The 24,975-nt window shown below is 36.8% G+C and overlaps 1 protein-coding gene across 1 annotated transcript in view; it reads right to left on the reverse strand.

Moving 5' to 3' along the window:
- Nucleotides 1-10,471: 10,471 nt before the first annotated feature.
- wdr95 (WD40 repeat domain 95) overlaps nucleotides 10,472-24,975 on the reverse strand; it is a 32,743-nt gene continuing 18,239 nt past the window's right edge. Inside the window, exons 17-30 of the mRNA XM_053507815.1 lie at nucleotides 22,943-23,049; nucleotides 22,769-22,848; nucleotides 21,095-21,149; nucleotides 20,947-20,992; nucleotides 20,355-20,414; nucleotides 20,073-20,235; nucleotides 18,294-18,392; nucleotides 17,575-17,633; nucleotides 17,344-17,482; nucleotides 17,220-17,259; nucleotides 17,045-17,133; nucleotides 11,115-11,293; nucleotides 10,849-10,943; nucleotides 10,472-10,753 (exon numbers count right to left, since the gene is read on the reverse strand). Of these exons, the coding sequence (XP_053363790.1) occupies nucleotides 10,546-10,753; nucleotides 10,849-10,943; nucleotides 11,115-11,293; nucleotides 17,045-17,133; nucleotides 17,220-17,259; nucleotides 17,344-17,482; nucleotides 17,575-17,633; nucleotides 18,294-18,392; nucleotides 20,073-20,235; nucleotides 20,355-20,414; nucleotides 20,947-20,992; nucleotides 21,095-21,149; nucleotides 22,769-22,848; nucleotides 22,943-23,049 (1,419 nt within the window). The 3' untranslated portion in view covers nucleotides 10,472-10,545. The remainder of the gene's footprint in view (nucleotides 10,754-10,848; nucleotides 10,944-11,114; nucleotides 11,294-17,044; nucleotides 17,134-17,219; nucleotides 17,260-17,343; nucleotides 17,483-17,574; nucleotides 17,634-18,293; nucleotides 18,393-20,072; nucleotides 20,236-20,354; nucleotides 20,415-20,946; nucleotides 20,993-21,094; nucleotides 21,150-22,768; nucleotides 22,849-22,942; nucleotides 23,050-24,975) is intronic.

Here is a 24,975-nt window from a genome sequence, read left to right on the forward strand (position 1 = left end):
TGAACTACTGGTCGAGGAGCAAATTGCATTGCCCTGCAGCTCCCAAAGTATTAGGTTTATATCCTTATAGAGCTCATTCTTATTCTTGTTTAGTGTTTAGGATCCCTGTTATTTCCCGAGAAATTGCAGACACCCAGCTTGAATAAATACCTAGTGTTGAATTAACACTCAGTGTCTTTATGCATCCAGTTGGACTTAAATGAACTCTAAAAGTGTTCATTTAACATTGGAGATTTTACTCTTTAATTCACACCTAAGAACACAAATTAAAAACCTTGACACTTTTTTTTTTTTTTACAAAGGCTTAAAATTATTAGATTACAAATTAGATTTTTGTTTAGGAAAAATATACTGTGGTTACTTGAAAACAAGAAAACGTTTGCTGCATTCACATCCACCACCTTTTCTCTATTTGTTGCACCTACATTTCCCTCTTACCCTGCCTGTAGCCTCTTGTCTAAGCTCAACATGTGGTGTGTAAGTTGTAAAAAATGGTTATGGCAAATCTGCTGCCTAAAGATTGCAATCTGTGCTTGTGTTAAATTTGCTGTATAGTATATTTAATGCTCAGATTAAAAAAAAATGGTTAGAAAAAATTATGTGCATGATGTCAATCAATGTCCATGATGATCTTCAGTGTAGATACCAGTTGACGGATAGATGAGACCGGGGATTTCACACATAAACAGGATGCACTATAGTCGACCCGAAATAAGTAAATTACAATAATTTTTAAGTTTAAAAAATGTATGCAAAAATGCAGCTTTCACTAACCTCTTTCACTACTTTTTTCTTTCTCAAGCACAAAGCCAAATGATCCAACAACCCCAGCAGGAGAAAATGAGAAACAATGCCAAAAGTGCAGTAGAGGAGAACATTTACGTCTGTCGACATAAACTACAGGGGCCCTATCAATCGTTCCTAAGTGCCAGTGTGATTCTGCACAGCCATTGTCTGCACTATGATTCAAGTGTTTTTTTTGTTTGTTTGTTTTGGTTTTTTTTTTTTTCAACTCTGCTCTCACTGTGAAAGTCTTGGTAGCTGGTTTTCTCTACAGCCTTTCCCCTGCTGAATCCAAAGGAAAGTACTCTTGTTGTTTTCTTTGTTGTAAGAAAAGGAATGCTCTGACTGCATCAATTCATTAATTCTTGATCTTCTATATATACACAGTATATATATATATATATATATATATATATATATATATATATATATCAGTAATTGACCATATTATATATATATATATATATATATATATATATATATATATATATATATATATATATTACATATTATTACACATCAATTTTATTGCATTTTTATTGTTTCAGTACAAATTACAGAATTACTTTTTCACATGCTACATAATTCTGCATAATTAGTCTGAAACCACCCATTATATTCCACATTTTGAGATGGCCCTGGGTGCCTCGTCCAAAGTTAAGCCCATCTCCAGCAAAACAGTGCATATCAACACATTTTAGCTGTACAGTATGTGCATCTGACCAAATCCAAAACTACATAAAACTAAAGATGTGTGCGAGTGTAACAATTGTATAAGCGGGGCTGGACAAGAGTGAAAATGTCATCATTAAATGCAGGAAGCGAGTGTTTAAAAACATTCATTGTATTAGGGCTAGTTAAGAATTGCTGTTGGAATCAGATCACAGTAAGGCAACATCAAACAAGGATAATTTGTTACAAAACCCCATTACAAAAAAACCCACAAAAATTGAGCACCAAAAACAGGAAACACAGATATCTTAGAAGGGCAAAAGGCATAAGACTTGATAAAGTGGAGAACAGAAACAACAGGGTGGGAATAACCATTTAAAAAAATTAAGACACAGTAAAGGTAAACAAATTACTATAAACTCATAGTAAATTTTAACATGGTATAGGTACCATAGTAGTATGAAGGTTACTGTACCACATTATTTTTGACAGTACCAGGTATTTATTTTCTAATTTATGGAGCATGTAAAAAATATGGTATACATGCCATATATATAATATTGATATTTATATTGTATGGTACCATTGTATGTATCTTACATTAATTAAATAATAAAGTGTGTGTTAAAACTCTTAACATTACATACAGCATTATGTTACTGCCTGTACTATACCATGCTAATAGCATGTTCACTAACATATCTAATACGGACATAGCATATTAGTTATCTGCTGAATTTGTTGGCCCCTGTGGTACACAGTAAGAGTCAGCGGTAGCTCAGTGGTTAAGGCATTGGACTACGGTTCGGAAGATCCCAGGTTCAAACCCCACAACCACCAAGTTGCCACCGTTGGGCCCTTGAGCAAGGCCCTTAACCCTTAACTGCTCAGATGTGTAATGAGATAAAAATGTATGTCGCTCTGGATAAGAGCGTCTGCCAAATGCCCAAATGTAAATGTATTTACCAAAATATTGTGATACATAGCATAGTACTATATGCTAGTACTACTAGTACATAGTACTGCATAGTACAGTACCCATTGAAGTGCCACAGTACATACTGTAACATGGTAGAGTACAAAAGCACAGTACAACTTATAATAGTTCCACCATAGTACCCCTAAAGTGCCATACTACCTACTTTATAATGTCCTATTATGGTGTGTACTATAGTTTATCATAGTTAAATGTCTTATGGGTAGAGACAAGTCTAGGCTGAAAAAGCAGATGACATAAATTCAAATTAAAATTTTATTTGTCCCATACACAGTACGATATACAATAAAATGCTTAGACATAATGTTGTAAGTACTTAAATACGGTAACTCTTTTGACTGTGTAAAGCTTCCTTGCGACAATGACAATTGTTAAAAGCAGTATACAAATAAAATTGAATTGAATAACAAACAAAATCTGAATGAATTTGAGTGAACTCAAAACACAATGCATGATGGTTGCAATTGTTGTTTAATTTGCAAGGACTAGAAGGCCATGTTTACAGCTGGGATTCACATCTGATCTCAAGCAAACAGCCAAGATCCATAGCTGTTCACACCAGGCATTATAAATGCCCCTCCAGTGACCACTTGTCTTCAGATGTCATACATTATTTCCACAGAAGTGCTGGACCTGCATACCACAAATCTGCTGTATCCCCCCCAAGCAGCAACATTGAGCAAATGCTGTTTTATTTACATGTCCATGTTGTTCCAAAGGCTTTGCTCATTTGGTCTGTTTACAAAACTTTTAAACAAATGGGAAATAAGCTGACTAATGAAGCAGTAAAAAGGGAGAGTTATTATCAGGTTAATTACGTATTATCTGGCCAAAACAGTGATTCAGTCAATCAAACTGTCCTTTGTAGACATGTGCAAACTGGATATATGATGTGGCCATGTGTGTGTGTGTCAGATCATGTCTAAATGTGGTCTGAGTAATCATATTACAAACCGTATTTGAAACGCATTTGGCCAAATTTACACTTGTTCTTAGTGCTGTTCCCTTGTAATCTCATTAGCACAAAACACATGAGAAAAGCCAGGTTTGAATAGGTCCTGAAAGTAATAGGATTAACTATCTAGATCGCTTGTGGAGAGTCTCTGGGGTCTTATGCTGCAGTTACTCTTGCATAACCAGAGCAAGAAGAACAGGCAGTAATTTGGGTGGCGTCTAATTTTTGGACAATTTTTTTTTTTTTTTAGGGTTTTGTCTTTACTACTTGATCAAGAAGAGCTCCACTTGTGATATACGTTTAAAGGTGTGAAGAAATGTTTTTAGAGCTTTGCGATTCTGTTTAGTGTTCCTTTCATTGCAAACCCAGTTGCTTCCTGTGAGGACGCTTTCTATCTGTAATGCTTTGCTAGAGGAAGCAACTGTTGTGATACAGGTCCTTAAGTATGTATTTATCCAACATTTTGTATTGTTAACTGAAAAAGAAGGCGTCATGGTGGCTTAGTAGTTAGCATAGTTGCCTCGCACCTTCAAAGTCCGGGTTCAATTCCCTGGTTCAATTCAACACCTCTGTGTACATAAAGTTTGTTTCCTCATGCTTGGTGGGTTTCCACCGAAGACATGCAGATTAGGCTAATCGGTGTTCCCAAATTGCGTGTGTTAGTGTGTGTATGTGTGTGCTTAGCGATGGATTGGCACCCTGTCCAACTCTTACTGGATAGGCTCGAGGCCCCCCGTGACCCTGAGTACAGGATAAAGCGGCATAGACGATAAGTGATTAAGTGAGTAACCGAAAAAGATTTGATCAGGCTCATACAAGGGACTTTCAAGTCAAATTGGGACTTTTTTTTAATGAATGAAGTGTAAAACCAACTGACAATCGCAGAAGACTTTGCTTGAGACAAGTTACAATCAAATGATTTTTACACAAACAAAACCACATAGAATTAAAAGAGAGGGTTCTAATTTTAAACATTGTATATAAAGGAAAAAAAATAACTAAATAAAAAACTGTTTCTTTATATACGGTCTTGTTCAAGATTAGAACCCTCTCTTTTAATTCGGTGTGGTTTTGTTTGTGTAAAAATCATCTGATTGTAGCGGGTAGTATTAGGGAAATGCAATTTCGGAAAACCAAAAACCCATAACTTTTTTGACTATATAATTGATATGAGGCCAAAGAAACGTGAGCAATTCTAAGTACTTCCTAACTACTTCCACAGGATTTAAAAGGGTAACTTGCAACCAGGTACTGCTCATCAACAGCCCTTGGTTAATTGATCATCAGCAGATGTGCAGATCTCTATAAAAGCGAATGTTTTGGCAGTTTCCTGGTCTGGAGCGTTCAGGTGTGTGTTAACACAATGCCAAGAAGGAAAGACATCTTAGAAAATCAATTGGTGTTTCACATCAATCTGGAAAGGGTTATAAAACCATTTCTTAATCATTTGCACTTTAACATCCTACAATGATAAAGTTTGTTCACAAGTTGAATTTAGAACTGTTGTCAATCTTTCCTGAAGTGGACGTCCCAGCACATTCTCCCAAGGTCAGGCCATGTAACACTTAAATAAACAGCTACATAAAATAATTAGCTACATCTCAGACCCTACAGGCCTCACTGAGTATCACTCTCACTCAATCAATCATCTTCTATACTGCTTTATCCTGTATTCAGGGTCGTGGGGACACCCTGGACAGGGTGCCAATCCATTGCAGGACACACGCACACACACTACAGGCAATTTTGGGAACACCAATCAACCTAACCTACATGTCTTTGGACTGTGGGAGGAAACCCTCCAAGCATGGGGAGAACATGCAAACTCCTTGCACACAGAGACGGGAATCGAGCCTGGCTGGGAATCAAACCCGGACCCTGGAGGTGCAAGGCGACAGTCCAAACCACTACACCACCATGCCGCCTCTCACTGAGTATGATAAAAGTCCATGACAGTACAATTAGAAAAAGAATGAACAAGTTTCTATGGACAGATGAAGCCAAAGTGGAGTTGTTTGTCCTTAATGCCCAGCACTATGCTTGGTGAAAACCAAACAGCATTTTAGCAGTAACAGGTCATACTCACTGTCAAGTATGAATTCAAGGATCATCAAGAATGATTTGGGCTTGTTTTGCAGTCACAGAACCTGTGCACTAAGTCGACCATAAACTCCTTTGTATATCAGAATATTCCAGAGGCAAATATAAGGCCATCTGACAGCTAAAGATTGGGCAAAATTGGTGCTCTGAGGTACACCTGTAAATTTACACCAAAATGGACAAAATAAAAAATAAATAAAAGAATTGAGGTTTTAGAATGGCCTAGTCAAAATCCAGACCTCAGCCCAGTTGGAATGCTGTGGTGGGACCTTAAGAGAGCTGTGCATATGCAAATGCCCCCCAAAAACTCAATGAACTAAAGCGATGTTATAAAGAAGAATGGTCCAGAATTTATCCATAACTATAAAAGAGACTGATAAAATCATACAGGAAATGATTAGTTTTAAGTTATTGCTGCTAAAGTTAAATGTACAAGCTATTAAATCATGCGGCACTTAATATTGACCAGGGTTTCCCCCTTATTCGTCCTCATGGCTTCTGTTATTCTGCACAACAAAAAGTCCTGGTTTTACTTGAATGCCTGTGGTATATCATAGGTATGCATGGTGTATAATAGCCCCTTATTTACAGAATTTAAATTTACCCTTGGTTGCTTCTCTGAACAATCCTTCGGTACTCTGTCACTGAATTTTATTTGACGGCCTCCTGTAGGCCGATTCATGGTTGTGCCAAAATCACTTCAATTATTACTAATGGATTTAATGGTACTCCACAGGGTGTTCAAAGTTTGGACTAAACATACCCTGATTAATATCTTTCCAGAACTTATTGTCCCAGATTTCTTTCCATTGCTCCTTGGTCTTCATAGTCCTGTATGCTTAGATGCATTCTCTAAATTCTACAGACTTTCAGGCACAGGTGTATTTCTATTTAGATTTCGCAACACAAGATTTAACTAATTTTGTGAATTTTAATGTCAGCAGACTGCACCAGACCTAATTAAATGGTATGCATACTTTTACCCAGTCACAACTTTATTTATTTATTTATTTATCTATCTATCTATCAAACTATATTGTGGCGTGGACGGGGCGGCGGCTGACGACCAGCACGCCTTGCGGGGGGTTTCTATGTGTTCACCCTGTTGGGGATGTGGCTTTGGCCATGTTTGTGTGTGGAGTGTGTGTTATGTGTTGAATGTGCTCCGATTCATGCTTAGGCTGAATTGGATGTAAAACGCTACAATATTAATGTGCCCGAGGCAATACTATACATTGTGAAGAGTTACAGTATGCCACAAATTTGTTTTGGTACCCAATCTCAGTTATTAGGAAATGCTTCCAGCTTTTGAGACAGATGGAAAGTTGTTTAGATGATGAAGGAGCTGACCCAGAGAGCAAATTGGCAGAGCTTAAGTTTAGCTCTATTTATCATTACAAATACGTCGGTTTATGTCTTATCTAGCCTTCGCCATATCACCCTTAAACATTCAAAGTTAAATTATTCCATCAACATTTATAGACTAATTTATTTTGGACCTCAGAGTGAAATGGGCTGTGATGGTCCCTAAAAGACAAAGTCCTATTGTCCTATTAGCTTGAAGTGTGAACACATTGAAGTCGGTTAACTGACTATTGAGCGAGGTTTTGAATGCATGCAGCATTTGACATTTTGCACTTTTGGAGGTTAAAAGGTTAGAGGAATTTGGACTGAATACTAATTGGTTACTGTGTAGTACAAAGTCAGCTCAGGTTTATCATGTCTCCAAAAAGAACTGAAGCAAAATTCTGCGTTGTTTTCTGCTCTCCTGAAGCTGGGCATGCCTGTAAGAGATAGATAGCAGAGGTCCATGAAAGGATAGTGTCTCTTTGAGAAGCTCTGTGGCAAAAATACAGAAATACAGGGCAGGATTGGAGGAGTATATCCTGGGGGAAGAGACAACTTTCATTTACAGTGCATTTGTAAGTAGTGCTCTCCCACTGCCCTGAGCTAAGATATTGCAACTTGAACTCATGAAGAACCTGAATCAAAAATGCTTATGTTTTATGATACTACAATGCATGACTGTTTCTTTTATTCAGTTTTTTTCTCTCTTAGTACTGCTACAGTTATAACAGAACTTTGATTTTTACTTTATACAGTACATTCTTAACATGTGAGGAGGTAGTATAACCATTGTAACAATTATAATAAAGTAATATTAAATGTTTCTAAATATTTATTGTTTTCTTGTTTTATATATATATATATATATATATATATATATATATATATATATATATATATATATATATATATATATATATATATATATATATATATACTCAGCAAAAAAAGAAATGTGTAAATAGTAGTAAACTTAGTAGTAAACTTAATGTGTAAATATTTGTATGAACACTAAAAGAGTCAACACCATAAGACATAAACTAAAAATGTTTCCCAATGTGTCCCTGAATGAAGGGAGGCTCAAAATCAAAAGTACCAGTCAGTATCTGGTGTGGCCACCAGCTGCTTGAAGTACTGCAGTGCATCTCCTCCTCATGGACTGCCTATTGCGGACAGTCTGAGCACTGATGGAGGGATTGTGTGTTCCTGGTGTGACTCGGGCAGTTGTTGTGGCCATCCTGTACCTGTCATGCAGGTGTGATATTCAGATGTACCGATCCTGTGCAGGTGTTGTTACACGTGGTCTTCCACTGCGAGGATGATCAGCTGTCCTTCCTGTCTCCCTGTAGCGCCGTCTTAGGCGTCTCACAGTGCGGACATGGCGATTTATCGCCCTAGCCACATCAGCAGTCCTCATGCCTCCCTGCAGCATGCCTAATGCACGTTCACGCAGATGAGCAGGGACCCTGGGCATCTTTCTTTGGGTGTTTTTCACAGTCGGTAGACAAGTCTCTTTAGTGTCCTGCGTTTTTAGAACTGTGACCTTAAATGCCTACTTTCTGTAAGCTGTTAAGGTCTTAATGACCATTCCACAGGTGCATGTTAATTAATTGATTATGGTTAATTGAACATGCATGGAAAACATTGTTTAAACCCTTTACAATGAAGATCTGTAAAGTTATTTGGGTTTTTACAACATTATTGTTGAAATACACAGTCCTGAAAAAGGGGACGTTTCTTTTTTTGCTGAGTATATACTGTATTTATTTATTTATTTATTTATTTTGGTAGGGTCAGAATCCAAGAACCTACCTTCCATCTTTGTCTGTTCATTTAAACGACTCCAATAGACAGCCAAATCCAAATCACTATCATAATGATTTTTATCTAAAATAAGTTCAGTTCAACATGCTAAACAGTGGTCTACACCTAAAAAAAAAAAAATAATCATAAAAAATATTCAGCTTTAATTAACCAACCAATCAATCAGCCAGTTGATTATCAATGATTTTTTTTAAAGACTCACTCTAATAAGTGACTTTAAAGTAAATAAATAAATAAATAAATAATTATGTTAACTAGGAGTTCTAAACAGAGACATTTGTTGTACACTGAGTTAATTAGTTAGTTAGTAAAACCTCGGTCACAAATATTCTTACGAACGACGGGTTCAGACATTCGTAGTAGTTTGATAGTTTTTTAAAGTCTCCTTAGGAGGTTGGAGGTTTAATTCTTAAGAACAATTTAAGGCTTTCTTCAGAGATAAAAGTTGACTTTTATATCATGCCTTAAGGTAGCCTTGGGATCTTCCTACAGCCCACATAAGTCGATCTTATAAAAACCTTTGTCTTATTGTGGTCGTATGTCACCCATATTTGCAAATTACAATACACTCAAGTAGTTGGTAGGAACATCTCCTGTTATATAAAGTGGCAGTTCTCCACTCTCTTGTCTCTGTTGCTGGAAAATTTGTGAAAATAATACATTTTCGAGATGGTAATAATGCAGAGAAGACAGCTGCAGTTGCAAAATAAAAAAGAAGAAGATCTAGCAGTTGTAGCTGCTGTGTTGGTTCAGCTGCAGCAGGAAGAGCACAAGGGATCACATTATGATCTAAATGATCCAAGAACATCATATGTTGTTGTTAGGTTGTTCCGAAGGCACTCCTAAGGTCACTCTATGAAGAGTGGATTTCATGCCATGTTCAGAGAAAGTTTACCATCGACCTGGCCAAGAACTTACGACCAGGCTACAAACTCTGGATCTTTATAAGGCTGTCTTAAGAAGACCGTAAAAATTTTTTGAAAGCGGTTCAGATGGGTATTTGTGACATATGCTTTAGGTATTTAGTTAGTTAGTTAGTTTCTTTATTCCCTACAGAAACAGTTTTTTTTTTAAACTATATTTAATTAATAGCCTTTAATTAATAGCCATTATAAACCTTTAACTAATATCTTTGTTCAAATTATAGCTTAGGTAAAACTATAGAGATTAAATTACAGCTCTGCACTAAAAGGAGCTAAAGGAGTTCTGATCTAATAATGTCGGGAGCTGGAGAACACTGACAGTCATGTAGACAAGCCTTAGAATTTACTACATAACTACCTGTCAAAAATGCATGATTGCTGTTCTTATTTTTTTTTTTTTCATTCAGACAGAATAATCCAAGCCTTGGGTGGACCTGATTGTGCATAGCCAATAACGAGTCCTCAAGATATTTCCATGAAATGTTCGGTAAAGCCTGCGACAACCCACCACTCCATAAATCACCTACAGTACATCCTACTAAGAAACTGTGCATGGAATCTTTATTTTTTATCATTAAGTCTCTTTCATTTGTAAAACATTTAATGTAATGCATGTGTAGTACATAAGAGTAGTACTTGTTATTTATGTTTAGATTTTTTGCAATGTTATGGTTTTTATGACTTGTTTTAATATTTCTTGCATTTGTCTTAATAAATCCTATATCAAATATATTTTATACAGAGAATTTAATGACAACAAAGAAGACTTAAATAAATAAATCAACATTAAAATAGCAACTCCTGCATTTTTGTAATGTTTTTGTATGAACACACCAAGGATATTCCATTTTTGTAAGATGGAACCCCTGAGCTCGGGTTAGTGTGAAACTTGATATGCTCTTCCCAAGTTTGTGTAGCTATTGTGCCCTCTAGAATAATACATCTTATTGTTTTACAAGTTGTCTTGGATTTCCTGTGGTCTTCTCATCCACTGAGCTGCTTCTGAAAGGGTCGATCCCTGCCAGCGAGAGATCTGGCTTCTCACATGTAGTAGGGACATTAACAACCTCGAAATATCTCAGATTGTGGTAAGCTTTAAGGCTCCCGTGGTTTAGAGGCTTGTTAGAGTGCTTGAATATTTCATGTCGGAGGCTACAAAGCCAGAAAGGGGGAAAAAAACAGGTCACAGAACATTGGGTCATCCTAAAATGGTAAAATGCATTTTAAAGTCTAAGAAACAAGCTTACCGCTTCCCACATTTAGGATAAACAGAGGTCTTAATCTCTTTCCTGATGTCTTGGTCACTGAAGCTTTGCAACACTGATGTCTTGGTCCCTGACATCTGCAAAGACAGTAAAGCTTCAGGAGCCATATAGCCCATACAAAATCACTACATACACCATTTAATATTCCTGACAGCATAAACCAGGGTAACAAAGTACATAAATAATAAAAATTACTACATTTATATTTTTTCTATTTATTCATACTGTATTATGAGCATTGGAGGTACCTCACTGCTTGTGTCCTTTGCTTGAGCAGAGCTGGGATCATCTAATGGAGTTGTCTTGCCATCAAGCATGGCATGCGCAGGCATGCTCAGAGGATCTACAAGAACCTCATAGGGAACAGCAGGGTGCTGCCATGATGATGCAATATGAAGACACCATTGCTCAGGCTGCCCAAAGGTTCCTGTCGTGTTCAGATATAGTATATGTCACAAACACGCACAGGCATGCAATATAAAGCTTGCAAATCTTACACTATGCTGTGGAAGTAGTTAGTTCACTCCTTCATGAAGTCTAGAATAAGATCAGAAGGCCTCACTGCTAAGGAAATTTTCTCTTAGCCTCGAATGCAAAACTGTAAGCATAAATTATGAATTGCATACTATAATTATATATCCATGCTTCTCGTATGTACACTTCTGTAATGTCAGTGTTACAAATTTTTCTTTCTTACTTAATGTAAGCTGATATTTTGCATGTGGCTTAGCCAACTAATTCACGTAATGAATTTTGTGTCAGTGCTGCCTCAGATTCATCAATGTAGCACGAAAGTTGTAAATATGCATGATCTGTAATCAAAGTAGGATAATTATAAATAAGGATTTATTATCCAAAGTAGGATAATTATAAATTTATCCTACATATAAAGACATAAATTATAATTTGTATTTACACTATAAACACTGATTAAAAAATTTACATTGTAAGAGTAATTGCAGATTTGATGAATCTATACATTTTAAGTAATAAAACCCTGCTTCATTGTTGCATTTACAGGAAATTACACAATATGGCCAAACAATTGTGAACAAATGACCATCAAACCCATATATTGCTTTTTGAGCATCCCATTCCAGATTCAGGTTTCCCCTTCTTGCTATTAACTTAAACTTTTATTGGAAGTCTTTTTGTGTGCTTGTGGAATGTGGGGCAATAGTGGGGTCAGCAATGAAGTCAGGTGAGGAGGCCTGGGGTGAAGTGCTTAGCGGGGTTTAGGTCAGCACTCTGTCCAACTCACTTGAGTTCTTTCACTTGGCAAACCATACGTTCATGGGCCTCGCTTTGTTCTCACGGGCACTATTATGTTGGAACAAGTTTGGATCTCTTAGTTCCAGTGAAGGGAACCTGTATTGCTTTAAATTTTGCTACGGTAGTTTGGGGATAGAACACATAAATGTGATGATCAGTGGTATAAAAACCTTTGGCCATATAGTGCATGTCTACATCTATGGTTTTATCCTACACATATCTTATTCAAGCTACACTAGATAATTTTATTTTAATTTGAAAACCCATCAAATATGATATATTGATATGTTGATAACCCCTGATAAATGTTATGCAATATTAACAATTCCGTCCAAATTGTCTCCAAACCATTTGTGTTTTTTTATTTATGCCTAAGCCAAGCTATAAAACTGACCAGCTTCTATAACAAAGCGGTATCCCAAACCTCGTTATACTGTAACTCCTAAACAAAGGCACTATACTGTATAGTGTGTGGAACAAGTGACTAAAAATTTTTGTTATTATTATTACATTTATATAGCGCCTTTCCAGAGCTCAAGGACACTTTACAATGAATGTACTGTAACAAAAATAGATAATACGACATTGCAGTACTCAAGCAGAGAAACATTAAGTCAACAAACATACAAAAAATCTAATATAACAAACTGGAAATACAAAACAAGACCTAACAGACAAACATGCAGAGGACAGGTGGATTAAGCAAAGGGGTCAGTTTAATGAATCAGAGGTGTAACATTCAGAAAGCAAAGTGAGTTTTGAATAAAGATTTAGATACTGAGATGTTATTAACAGAACCGAGTAAACGTGGTGGGGAATTTAAAAGTTTGGGTGCAATAACACTAAATGATCTGTCCCCTATTGAAGAGAGGCGGTACTGAGGGACAGCGAAAAAGCCAGAATTGGAAGATCGTAAGTGAGACGGTATATAGGGGACAAGCAAATTGCAAATATAAGAGGGAGCTAAGGTAGACCTAAGAAAATCGAATTATAGAAATCATTGCGTGATGAGATGAATGCATGGATGGTTCAGCATCTTTGGTAATGATGAAGGGACACAGTTGGGCGATACGAAGTGAATGGAAGAATGCAGATTTAGTGACAGATTTAATGTAAGACTGAAAGGAGAGTGTGGATTCGAAGATTACGCCCACATTTTTGACAGAAGTAGATGCTTTGATGTGAGAGCCAGCAATCTCACAGGTCTAATTGGTGGAAATGTTGCTGGTGAGTGCTAGGGTTCCAAAGAAAATTATCTCAGTTTTGTCCATATTAAGTTTTAGAAAATGTAAGTTAAGCCAATCTCTAATGTCCTTCACACAAGCAGAGATTTTGTCAATTTGGGCAGATGGAGTAGGTGTACAGATAGGATAAAGTTTAATGTCGTCGGCATAAAAGTGATAGTTAAGACCATGATGTTAAAAATCAGACCGAGTAGGATTATGTAAATTGTGAATAATAGTGGGCCAAGAACAGATCCCTGGGGAACACCTCGCTTCAGGGGGACAGTGGCGATCAAAAATCCTTAACAGAAATGTATAATTTTCTATCTGAGGGATAAGAGGAAAACCAAAAGAGAGCAGTACCAGAGATACCCAGACCAAAGAGACGAGAAATATGTAAATTATGGGAAAAAGTATCGAAGGCAGAGCTGAGATCAAGAAGTAGGTTAGTATAGACAAGGAGCCAGAATCACCAGAAAGCAGTAGATCATTTACTACCATTACAAGTGCAGTTTCAGTACTATGGAAGGGGCAAAAACAAGATTGAAAAGGGTCAAAGAGATTATTATCAACTAGAAAAGACTGAAGTTGGGTAGCAACAGTACTTTCCAGTAATTTAGATATGAAAGGTAAATTAGAAATGGGACAATAATTAGATAAAACCGAGGGGTCAAGGTTGGGTTTCTTGAGAACAGATGTAACTGCAGCAATTTTTAGTGGCAATGAAAGGAAAGAAAATGAAGCAGAGGTAAGAGATGCATTGATGAAATGAGAAATAGGTGCAGAAATGGCAGAAGAGAGGTAGGAGCAGTATCAAGGTGACAGGATGAAGAGTTGGATTTCAAGATTAGCTTAGAGACAGAATCGGGGGTCGTCAGAGAAAAACAAGATTGAGACTGACTAGATAGATTGGTTGGATGGCTGAGCTCTGTATCAGTAGGAAAACATTGGTGGACAGCATTAGTCTTCTCAAGCAAATAATCCATAAAAGAGCAGCAAAACTCATTAGATACTAGAGCATCCTGAGGTGGGCGGTTAGTAAGTTTATTTATTGTATTAAATAATGCTTTTGCCCTGTTGCTCGATTTATTAATTGTGGCAGAGACAAAGTTAGAGCGAGCTAAAAATAGAGCGGATTTATAAAATTTGAGATGATTAAGGAAAGCCAAATAATGAACAGTAAGACCCGTTCAGGCCGTCTATCGGTAGCCTTAAGAATACGGAGCTCAGGGGTATACCAAGGGGAAGAGTGAGTGGCGGGGACATTTCTGGTCTTGATAGGAGCATGCTGCTGTAGGATTCCAAAAATTATAGAGTGGTAATTAGATAGTATCACAGATAGAAAAGAAATATCAATGACATCAGAGAGATTCAAAGAGACAATAGATGTACAAAATGATACAGTATTAATAGTAGCAATGTAATGTACACACATTAAATGGCACACTAGCTTTCTATTTAATGCTATTTAACCTATTTCATGCTATGGAACATAATGTAGTTGATATTGTAAAGCCAAATAAGTGAAAATATAAAGAGAAACTTATAAGATTTACAGGACTGTCCACTCCCTTTATGGTTTATTCTTCCCATGATCTGGCTACATATTACAGGGAAAAGCTATTTTCACCCCATTAATTACACTATTAACTGTCAGGTGCCAGCTCTGCTGATATCATTAAAAAAAAAAAAAACATCACAGGAGGATACTTCACATTCATGGCATGTACAGTAGCAGACACCTTTATCCAGAGCAACTTAAATTTTTATCCCATTATACACTCACCTAAAGGATTATTAGGAACACCATGCTAATACGGTGTTTAACCCCCTTTCGCCTTCAGAACTGCCTCAATTCTACGTAGCATTGATTCAACAAGGTTCTGAAAGCATTCTTTAGAAATGTTGGCCCATATTGATAGGATAGCATCTTGCAGTTGATGGAGATTTGTGGGATGCACATCCAGGGCACAAAGCTCCCGTTCCACCACATCCCAAAGATGCTCTATTGGGTTGAGATCTGGTGACTGTGGGGGCCATTTTAGTATGGTGAACTCATTGTCATGTTCAAGAAACCAATTTGAAATGATTCGAGCTTTGTGACATGGTGCAATATCCTGCTGGAAGTAGCCATCAGAGGATGGGTACATGGTGGTCATAAAGCAATGGACATGGTCAGAAACAATGCTCAGGTAGCCCGTGGCATTTAAACGATGCCCAATCGGCACTAAGAGGCCTAAAGTGTGCCAAGGAAAAATTCAGCACCATTACTCCACCACCACCACCCTGCACAGTGGTAACAAGGCATGATGAATCCATGTTCTCATTCTATTTACGCCAAATTCTGACTCTACCATTTGAATGTCTCAACAGAAATCGAGACTCATCAGACCTGGCAACATTTTTCCAGTCTTCAACTGTCCAATTTTGGTGAGCTCGTGCAAATTGTAGCCTCTTTTTCCTATTTGTAGTGGAGATGAGCGATACCTGGTGGGGTCTTCTGCTGTTGTAGCCCATCCGCCTCAAGGTTGTGCGTGTTGTGGCTTCACAAATGCTTTGCTTTAACGAGTGGTTATTTCAGTCAAAGTTGCTCTTCAATCAGCTTAAATCAGTCGGCCCATTCTCCTCTGACCTCTAGCATCAACAAGGCATTTTCGCCCACAGGACTGCCGCATACTGGATGTTTTTCCCTTTTCACACCATTCTTTGTAAACCCTAGAAATGGTTGTGCGTGAAAATCTCAGTAACTGAGCAGATTGTGAAATACTCAGACCGGCCCGTCTGGCAACAACAACCATGCCACACTTAAAATTGCTTAAATTACCTTTCTTTCCCATTCTGACATCCAGTTTGGATTTCAGGAGATTGTCTTGACCAGGACCACACCCCTAAATGCATTGAAGCAACTGCCATGTGATTGGTTGATTAGATAATTGCATTGATAAGAAATTGAACAGGTGTTCCTAATAATCCTTTAGGTGAGTGTATATCTGAGCAGTTGAGGGTAAGGGTCCTTTCTCAAGGGCCCAGCAGGAGTAACCTTGCAGTGGCTTGAACCTGAGACCTACTAAACTGTAGTCCAATTTGCCTTACCACAATGCTACCACTACCATGTTGATATGTGTGGGTGAAGCAAAATAACTGGTTAAACAAACAAACAAATTATAAGCTGTTGATAATAATTGAATATTGCCGGGTTAGGCAATATCCAACACAACAGCAATCTCTCTCTCATTATCATGATATTGCTAAATTGTATACTAAAATTTTGCAGTTACTTACAAATAAAAGAAAAGGGTCACTGCAAATAAATAAAGAATTAATACCAAAACCACTTGTAGCCCAGCCTGGTGAATTTTTTTTCCTATATAAACCTGATTTTCACACAGGGTTAAGGTCCTTACTCATTTATGTGTGTGTGTGTGTGTGTGTGTGTGTGTGTGTGTGTGTGTGTGTGTGTGTGTGTGTGTGTGTGTGTGTGTGTAAGCTCATTTATGTGTGTTTATACTTTACACCAGATCTAACTGCTGGTTTTCAGACCGAATCCTATATCATTAATGGAAGATTAATACATCAAAATATTAATAATAGTAATAGTGAATAATAACAGTGATTCAAAGTTAATAAAGAATGAGGAAAGTAATTTTACAAATTGGGATATATTTATTATACAATAAATATACCTATAAACTCCCCGTGTATGCTCCATAAGCGCACTGTGCAGTCCAAAGAGGAAGTGAGTAGAACTTTGTCATTTTCGATGATTTGCATGCTTGAATAGAAGCATACTATAAAAAATCAGTACAGCTGTGACTTTTTAAAAGAACACGATAAATGAAAACTGAATAAAATACCTACCCAGTGATACTGCTAACGTGTGCTCGCCAAAACCTTATGGCTGAAACGAAAGTAGTTATTAAATCAAATCCTTAATTTCTACCCATGAACACAATTTTTTTGAGCAAGAAGAAAGAAACATTACATTTTGGAGGTGTTTGTTCGTGAGTGATTGCACACTCCTCAATGTCGTAAACACAGATGTAACCGACATGATCAGCAGCCAAGAGGAGACGGTCATCTTGTGTAACCACCAATTTTGTGATCTGCTGCTGGTGTCTAGACTGAATATAAATAAAAAAGAATCGGTCAACAGTTATTTTTCTCATTGGTTTATAAGAATGTATAATATATAGAAATTAAACATGACACATACCGCTTTAAACGATGTAAAAAATTTCCCCCCATTCAACACATTCCAGAAATGAACATAACCTGAGGAATATTAAATATGCTTAAAATATTAAGTCAGTATTTTAGTCTAAATAAACACTTTATATCAAGAAATTTGGTCTATTTTAATCAGTCTTTGTATTCTGTGGCAGTATAATTTCCCTGGGCCAAAATCTGGTCCAGTACAAAAACAGTTTGCAAAGACTGGAGTGGAGAAGCTCTAATAACCTGGACAGAGCCCTGACCTCAACTCAATTGACCAGATTTGGGATGACCTGAATTGCTGACTGCACATAGACCTCCTCACCCAACACTCAAGGACCTGACCTCTGTATAATGCTCTCATAGCTGAATAGACAGATGCTTACAGCCACACTCCAAAATCTAGCCCAAAGCTTTCCAACAAGAATGGATGTCATTATATCAGTAAAGCGGGACTAAATCTGGAGAAGAACTTTCAGAAAAACATGTGAGTTTTATAGTCAGGCTATGACAAATGTTTCGCTATAAATTTATCGTAAATTAATTTTAGTACTTAAAGTGTCTTGTAAAAGTGTCAAATTATTTTACAATGCACTGACTGAGCATTTTTCATTATTTACAGAATGCAACAAGTCAATGCAATGTTCATATTTGTGTTATGAACCTGGAGATCTTTGCCATTAAACATTATAAGCATTATAACCCTTTTATTAAATTTACCTTCGATTCCAGAGGACACGAGCGATGCAGCAGAGTTGAATGCAGAATCTACTGACCGGGTCTTTAGGAAGACAAGACTTAGCACACTTCTGTTCACAACTACACAAAGATAAAAAACAAGATATGAATATTACAAATTTTTCAGTAATGACAGTTCTTAGTATCATTATTTTTAACATAAATTATCTCATAAATTTAAATTTATCTCAGACTATATATATGAATATATATCATGCAATTATTTAATTACTTTATATTTGTATGTGTTTTTTTCTTAAATTTTATGTTATTTTTTTAAGTTTTAAAACAGCACCCCTTTAACAAATATTCATGATACAAAGAATTTGTACCAGACCACAAGGCGTAAATGATCTGTGTGATGACAGAACCCTAGTTTCAACTGTACAAGCAAAAATGAACGTGTTTGAAAAAAAAGCATTATTTTAAATTTTTATGGAGGAGAGTTCTTACTGAGAAGGACCGAGGGAGGGGAGGTAGCAAAACACAGCCATGACCACTTTAAATCAGACCATACAAAGAGGTTCATTAAAAACAGCTCTGTGTGAGAAGGAACCTGTCTGGGGAGCACAGACTGAGAAACACAGCTAAAGAGCTGCAAGCAACCTTCTTTTTTTTATATAATGTTTGGTCCCTGTGTGTGAATCCTTGCGTAAGTCTTCCATTGTCCATGCCATCATATTCTGTTTCTAAATTAAATTTATGGCTTATTTTTTTTATTTTTATACAAGTAAATTCTGAAAAGCTAATTATCTAATTTTGCTGTCAAACAGTTCACATACATCTTGATGTATGCAAATAATTTTAAATGTATTGCCCAAGATATCTAATTATTGTAAAATTATTATAGCAGCCATTTTAGAATCATTTATACACGTTATCTCTTGTTCTTTTGTTTTATTTTGTTTTATAAATATTGAAATTAGCAAATAAAAGCAATCTAGAATATATATTTATTTATTTTACCTTAAGATATAATCAATATTAGTAAATACTTGGTATATTTGAAAATATTTAAACAACTATTTATAAACAAATCTCAGCAGTTAAGTTTTCTTTCCATACAGGTTGTTACATAGTTGTCACAGCATCAAACACTGAGGAGTGCACTAACACACTCTGTACAGATTACATTTACTGAATGGAACTAAAATTGAACTTGAATTCATTACTTTGCACTTAACAGAGACGCTAAATGAAGAGTTAATGACAAGGTGTTACTGTAAGTTAAAAAAATCTGAGGATAGAATAGCTTGATGCTTCAATAGGCTTACAGATCAGCTCTAACACGCTTGCCAACCGGGGGAAAAACAAAAATATGCATGCACATGATGGTGCCTGAATGTTCTTCAGTTTGTTCAGAGAAAAAGAGGTTTTTAAGTTTCCACTCCAAGCACCATCTACATCTGTTACATCAAAGTCCATGAGCTGTTTAACATGTGCTGTTGCTTCTAGAGAGGATGTTGTATACTGTACTGTGGATATTCAGAGACAGATGAACCCTAGAAGCTGTTATTGTACTGTATAAGAAATAAGGAGCAATAGTTGGAAAAAGAAATTTTTAACACAGTCTAGAGGAAATGTTAGAAGACAGGTGTAATATAGAGGCAAAAGAGAAACCTTTTTCAATTCAGAGAAACCTGACATTTTTTACGAATATTGTAAAAAGAATTACACTTATATCATGTGAATGATTTCCTCAGGCTGTCCCACATATTGCACATAATCAGATTTTTTTTCCAAAAAAAAAAAAAAACGTACCCTGAGTGGGGTCTGTGTGCGAAGGCAGAGGTGTAAGAAAGCGGCACAGGATGTGTCCAGACACCACGTTCCACACAATGATTTCTCCATCACAGCTGCCAGTAGCAATCAGAGCTGGAGGACACTGGGCTATACACAAAATGTCCTCTTTGTGCCCTTTTTTCTATTCAATAATTAAATGTATTACAAGTTGATACATGTCAAATTTTGTAATAAGTGACATTTTAGGATAGTGGAATAGTGATTTTCAGATGTTCGTGTGTATGTGTGTATGAACATTACCAGATCTTCTTGCCACGAGGGTTGTGGCCTATGAACTTGATGAGTGTCATCTGGTAAGTCCTAAAAGAATACCACTAATTTTACATTTTGTGGAGAAAAACATTTTACTGAAACCTATACAAAGGTCAGTGTTTCTAGGTTGTAGTTTAACCAGAAAACAAGTTTTAAATTGAAAAGACCATGGAACAGAGACAAAAAAATAGATCAGATCATGAAAAAAATTTACTACTTGTTTACCTGAAAACATTTAAGACCTTTGGCACAAAATTCTTTCAAAATTCTGTACAAACTTGATAAACATATTCCACAATATTACCCTCTCAAAATATTTTTCTTGCCCCCTTTTTTTTTTTTTTTAAGTTTCTAATTTGTGGAGTGTGCTTTGAATAATGCATTATCATACACGGCAAAATGAAGAGAGAGTGCAGAGTGAAGGTGCGAGGGATGCAGTAAATGAAAAATGTTAATGCACTGCACAGCGATAAACAGCAAAGAAAGCAGGTCACAGCAGTCAGTCTTTTATGTGAGCCATCTGGGGAATTAAGCTGATATGAAATGGGAAGCCTGGTCTGCCTAGGGTCTTTATACTCACTAAGTAAACGTCAATCCTTCGACCCCAGCCAACTGACATCACAAATCTGCCAGAATAAATGTGAACCATGATTCAGCAAAAAATGTGAAAAACAAATAAGAGAGAAGGAAAAAAATGAAATATGGGCTATGCTGAAGTTTACACTCACATGTTTCTGTGCACTTGCAGATAGGAGCAGTCGCAGATCTCCTTACTTTCATCCTCTGCAAAGACACACAGAAGCTTCTACCTAAATTACATCTTAAATTTATAAAAAAGCTGGTGTGCTTTTAGTAGATTAGATTTTTAGTACTCTCACAGGAAGAATTATTTTACTTGAGATCATATGTTTTTTTCAAAGTGACTGCATAAGTAATAGGTGGTCACAGATCAGTGCAATATTATAACATGATTAATTTCTGTGAAAGCTTGTAAATAATATGGAATATTTTACATGTAAAAAAAGGTGCCAACGTAAAAAAAAACATATATATGGAAATACTCTTATTAGTTACCTAAACATCATTTAAACCTCCAATAAGCCAATCATGCCACAATATCATCATTATCATCATCATCATCATCATCATCACTGTCTTAACTACTTTATCCTCTATACAGAGTCTAGTGGGCCTGGAGCCTTTTCCAGAAGACTTAGGGCATGTGGTGGTATACACCCTGGGTAGTGTGCCAATCAATTGCAGGGAACACACTCACTCACACTCTCATTTACACACTACCTAGTCTGCATGTCTTTGATGTCCTGCAATGGATTGGCACCCTGTCCAGGGTGTACCCCACCTCCTGGGATAGGTTTCAGGCCCCCCACAACCCTAAATACAGGATTGTGTATACAGGATAAAGTGGTTTAAGTGAGTAAATGAGCGAGTGAGTGCATGTCTTTGGGGGACAATATACAAACTCCATGCACACAGACCCGAGGCAGGAATCAAACCCGGAACCTGGAGGTGCATGGCAATAGTGCTAGCCACTAAGCCACCAATGCCGTCCTCATTCCACAACAGGGCGATAAAATAATACAAATGCACATCAAGAGCTTTTGTTAATGTTCTCATCAAATATCAGAATCAAGAGGAAAAATTATGTCGGCAATGTTGATCATGCCATGATGGTTAGCACCAGGTGGGCTCGTTTAATTTTTCTTGAAACTCCTGATCTCTGGGAATTTTCATAGTACAGTAGAGAAAACAAAAGGCACACAGTGAGAAGCAGCTGTGAGCTGTCAGAAAAAAACTGCCTTGTTGATCAGAGTAGAATGGCTGAACAGGTTTGGGCTGACAGGAAGTGTATGTTAAATCTCATAATAAGCAAGATGAGAATAAAAGCTAAATCTCAGAACTCCAAACTCCAAATCTCAGAACTCCAAACACATCAGACTTCTGCAAAGACTTGAATCAGATTTTATATCTGTCAGTCAAAAACAGAAATCTAAGACAACAGAGGACACGGTCACCAAAACTGGGCAGCTAAAAATGGGAAAATAATAAAGAATAAACTGTGTAAATCTAGTAATTAAATGTTTAGCCATTTTTCTGATTTTCCATCTATTTGGCTAATTAAACACATTTAATTAAGATGATCATGTACTTTATATAGTACAGTATAGCTTAGTATAGTGAATTAGGATGCAGGTAATAACATTACTTATACAGCTTATCATTGTGGTTAAGACAAGTTAAAAACAAAGAGCCCACTGTAAGGCTGAGATTATAAATAGTTTTTGTTCTGCAACTATGCCAAACTATGACCTCTGGTACATTTTAATTTTTCTTGCAGGTATAAAATGTTTAAACCTATGTACAACTGAGATGGGCTAACACACCTTGTCTCAGTATCTTCAGACAGTGACCATTGTGAAAGTTCCAGATTTTGAGACAGCCATCTCTGCCACCAGTTACAAGCCTTTAAAATAAGAATATTAAAAAGTTAAAGAAATAAAAAAGAAGTAAAATATGCTTTGATGCACATGCAAATAATAAATGTTGAAAAATCAGACCTTCTTCCCTTTGGATCAAATGCCATGCAGGTTATTGCAGAGACTCCATGAGAACCTCCATACTCAAAGAGCTGACTTCCTGTGTCCACATCCCAGACTTTTACAATCTGAAACAGAGCAAATAATTTTTGAAAGCCCTCGTCAAAAAGGAGTGCAACAGCCAAGAAGGGATTGATATAGTCATGTGGAGTAGCTACACAGAAACGGGACAAACATTGATATTTATTTCACTGCAAATGATGAAATGTGACTGTTTATTTATATGTTCATAAGTTACAAATATAACTTATATCTACAATTACATTTACAGTACACTTCCAGCATTTGGCAGACACCCTTTGTAAAGTGACTTACAGATCTTTAAGGTCTTTATGTATACCAGTATATACCAGGACCTTCAGTTAAAACCCCTATTTTAACAAATTATACCTTTTAATTATAACAAATACTTAAGGAAAAGGTAGGTCTTAAGGAACAGGTAAAACATCTTTCGAAGTCTGCCAATGCCTCAGCTGTTCGGACATCTAGACGAAGTTTATTCCACCACCCAGGTGCTAGAACAAAAAAATTATCTTGATGTACCCTAGGAGATGGTGGGAAAGTTAAGCAGTGCTTTTTGTTTGAAAGGTATGCTAAATGCCTCTAGCTAAGCATGCTTTACAAATTTTAGTTTGCTGTTATAAAATTTCCCTTTTAATTTTTGTCCACCAAAGTAACTGTAAATGTAAACAGATACAATATCTCATTGTTGGTTTTTCTTAGTTCCACAATGTAGCTTTAGTGTATTCAGTGAATGTTACATTTAAAATGTAATAAAGGAAGAATAAATTATCGTTTGATGTGTCCTTATGGGCATACTGTATAACACAAAGAGAGATTTAAGAGATAGAGGCATGTAATAATAATCAGCAGGTCATTGGCTCTAACACTGAGCTGGCACCACAGTTCAAGTCTATCCTTAAGTCATCAACAATGTAGACTAAACTATGTTGTATTTCACTAGCACTAGTTTAGAGTGGGGTCTGGGATATGTATTATTTTTATTATTATTATTATTATTATTATTATTATATTTTTTGTGAAAATAGTGGAAAATACTACCTACAGTGGTTACCTAATCGGAATGTTGGTTCTACCGTCGCGGCGCTCGGCGGCAGCATTTGGCTTTGTGCATTTGCTGGCTTTTACCGCTAAGTGGTGCTAACTATAGACTGACGCCTCATGCCTTAGTTCATTCTCTGCAGGATTAATGAGACACGCTCCTTTAGAGCTGCACGTAGTAGCGGTTAAAATCAAGTAAAACATTGTAGTTAAACAAATTCATAATCACAGTACTAAAATTACAGTACAAATGTAGAATTCAAGTTAAATTAAATCTTTTTTTTTTTATCACGTGAAATTAGAACAGACCCGCATTTAGGGTTTTGTGTCATCTTATATCTTGTGTTCTTTAAATTTATAGTAGATTTATTAACTAAATTAAATGACCATAAAATTATAACATTGTCAGGACGTTCTACTGCGTCAGCTGATGTTGGTCATTTAGCCCCGCTTGTGTTTTTGCGTTATTATAAGAATAAAATGCAGTAGACTGTTATGATCTGTAACGGGTTTGACCCATGTTGCACGGACAGCACCATAAAGCACGGACACGAGGCGAGGTCTTACGGGAAAAAATGGGAAGGAAAGTGTTAAAGGAGTGAGGATGAAAAGGAAGGAATATGCACGTGCAGGTTTGGTTGGCAGCGTGGGCCCGTGAGGACAGCAGCTCCTGCCTCCGTCCACTTGCTCTGACTCTGCTCTCCGTGGATGGCCGGACTGGCCCCTTCCATCTCTCACTTCTTTGAAGTCCCTGGGGCGCGGTCCATTTGCCCCGCTTGCATGCCGCACTTCCGTGTTGTTGCGCGCGCGTCGCACTCACACCGCGTAGTAAAATCTACTGTAACCCAACAAACCCCGAGTATTTTATAGCGCGGGGTGCAAGCCTGGGATCATTAGCAAGGATAGCCCACCAGCCGTGCCTAATTTTGCGG

This window comes from Clarias gariepinus, chromosome 11 (genome assembly GCF_024256425.1).
Source record: "Clarias gariepinus isolate MV-2021 ecotype Netherlands chromosome 11, CGAR_prim_01v2, whole genome shotgun sequence".
NCBI lineage: Eukaryota > Metazoa > Chordata > Actinopteri > Siluriformes > Clariidae > Clarias > Clarias gariepinus.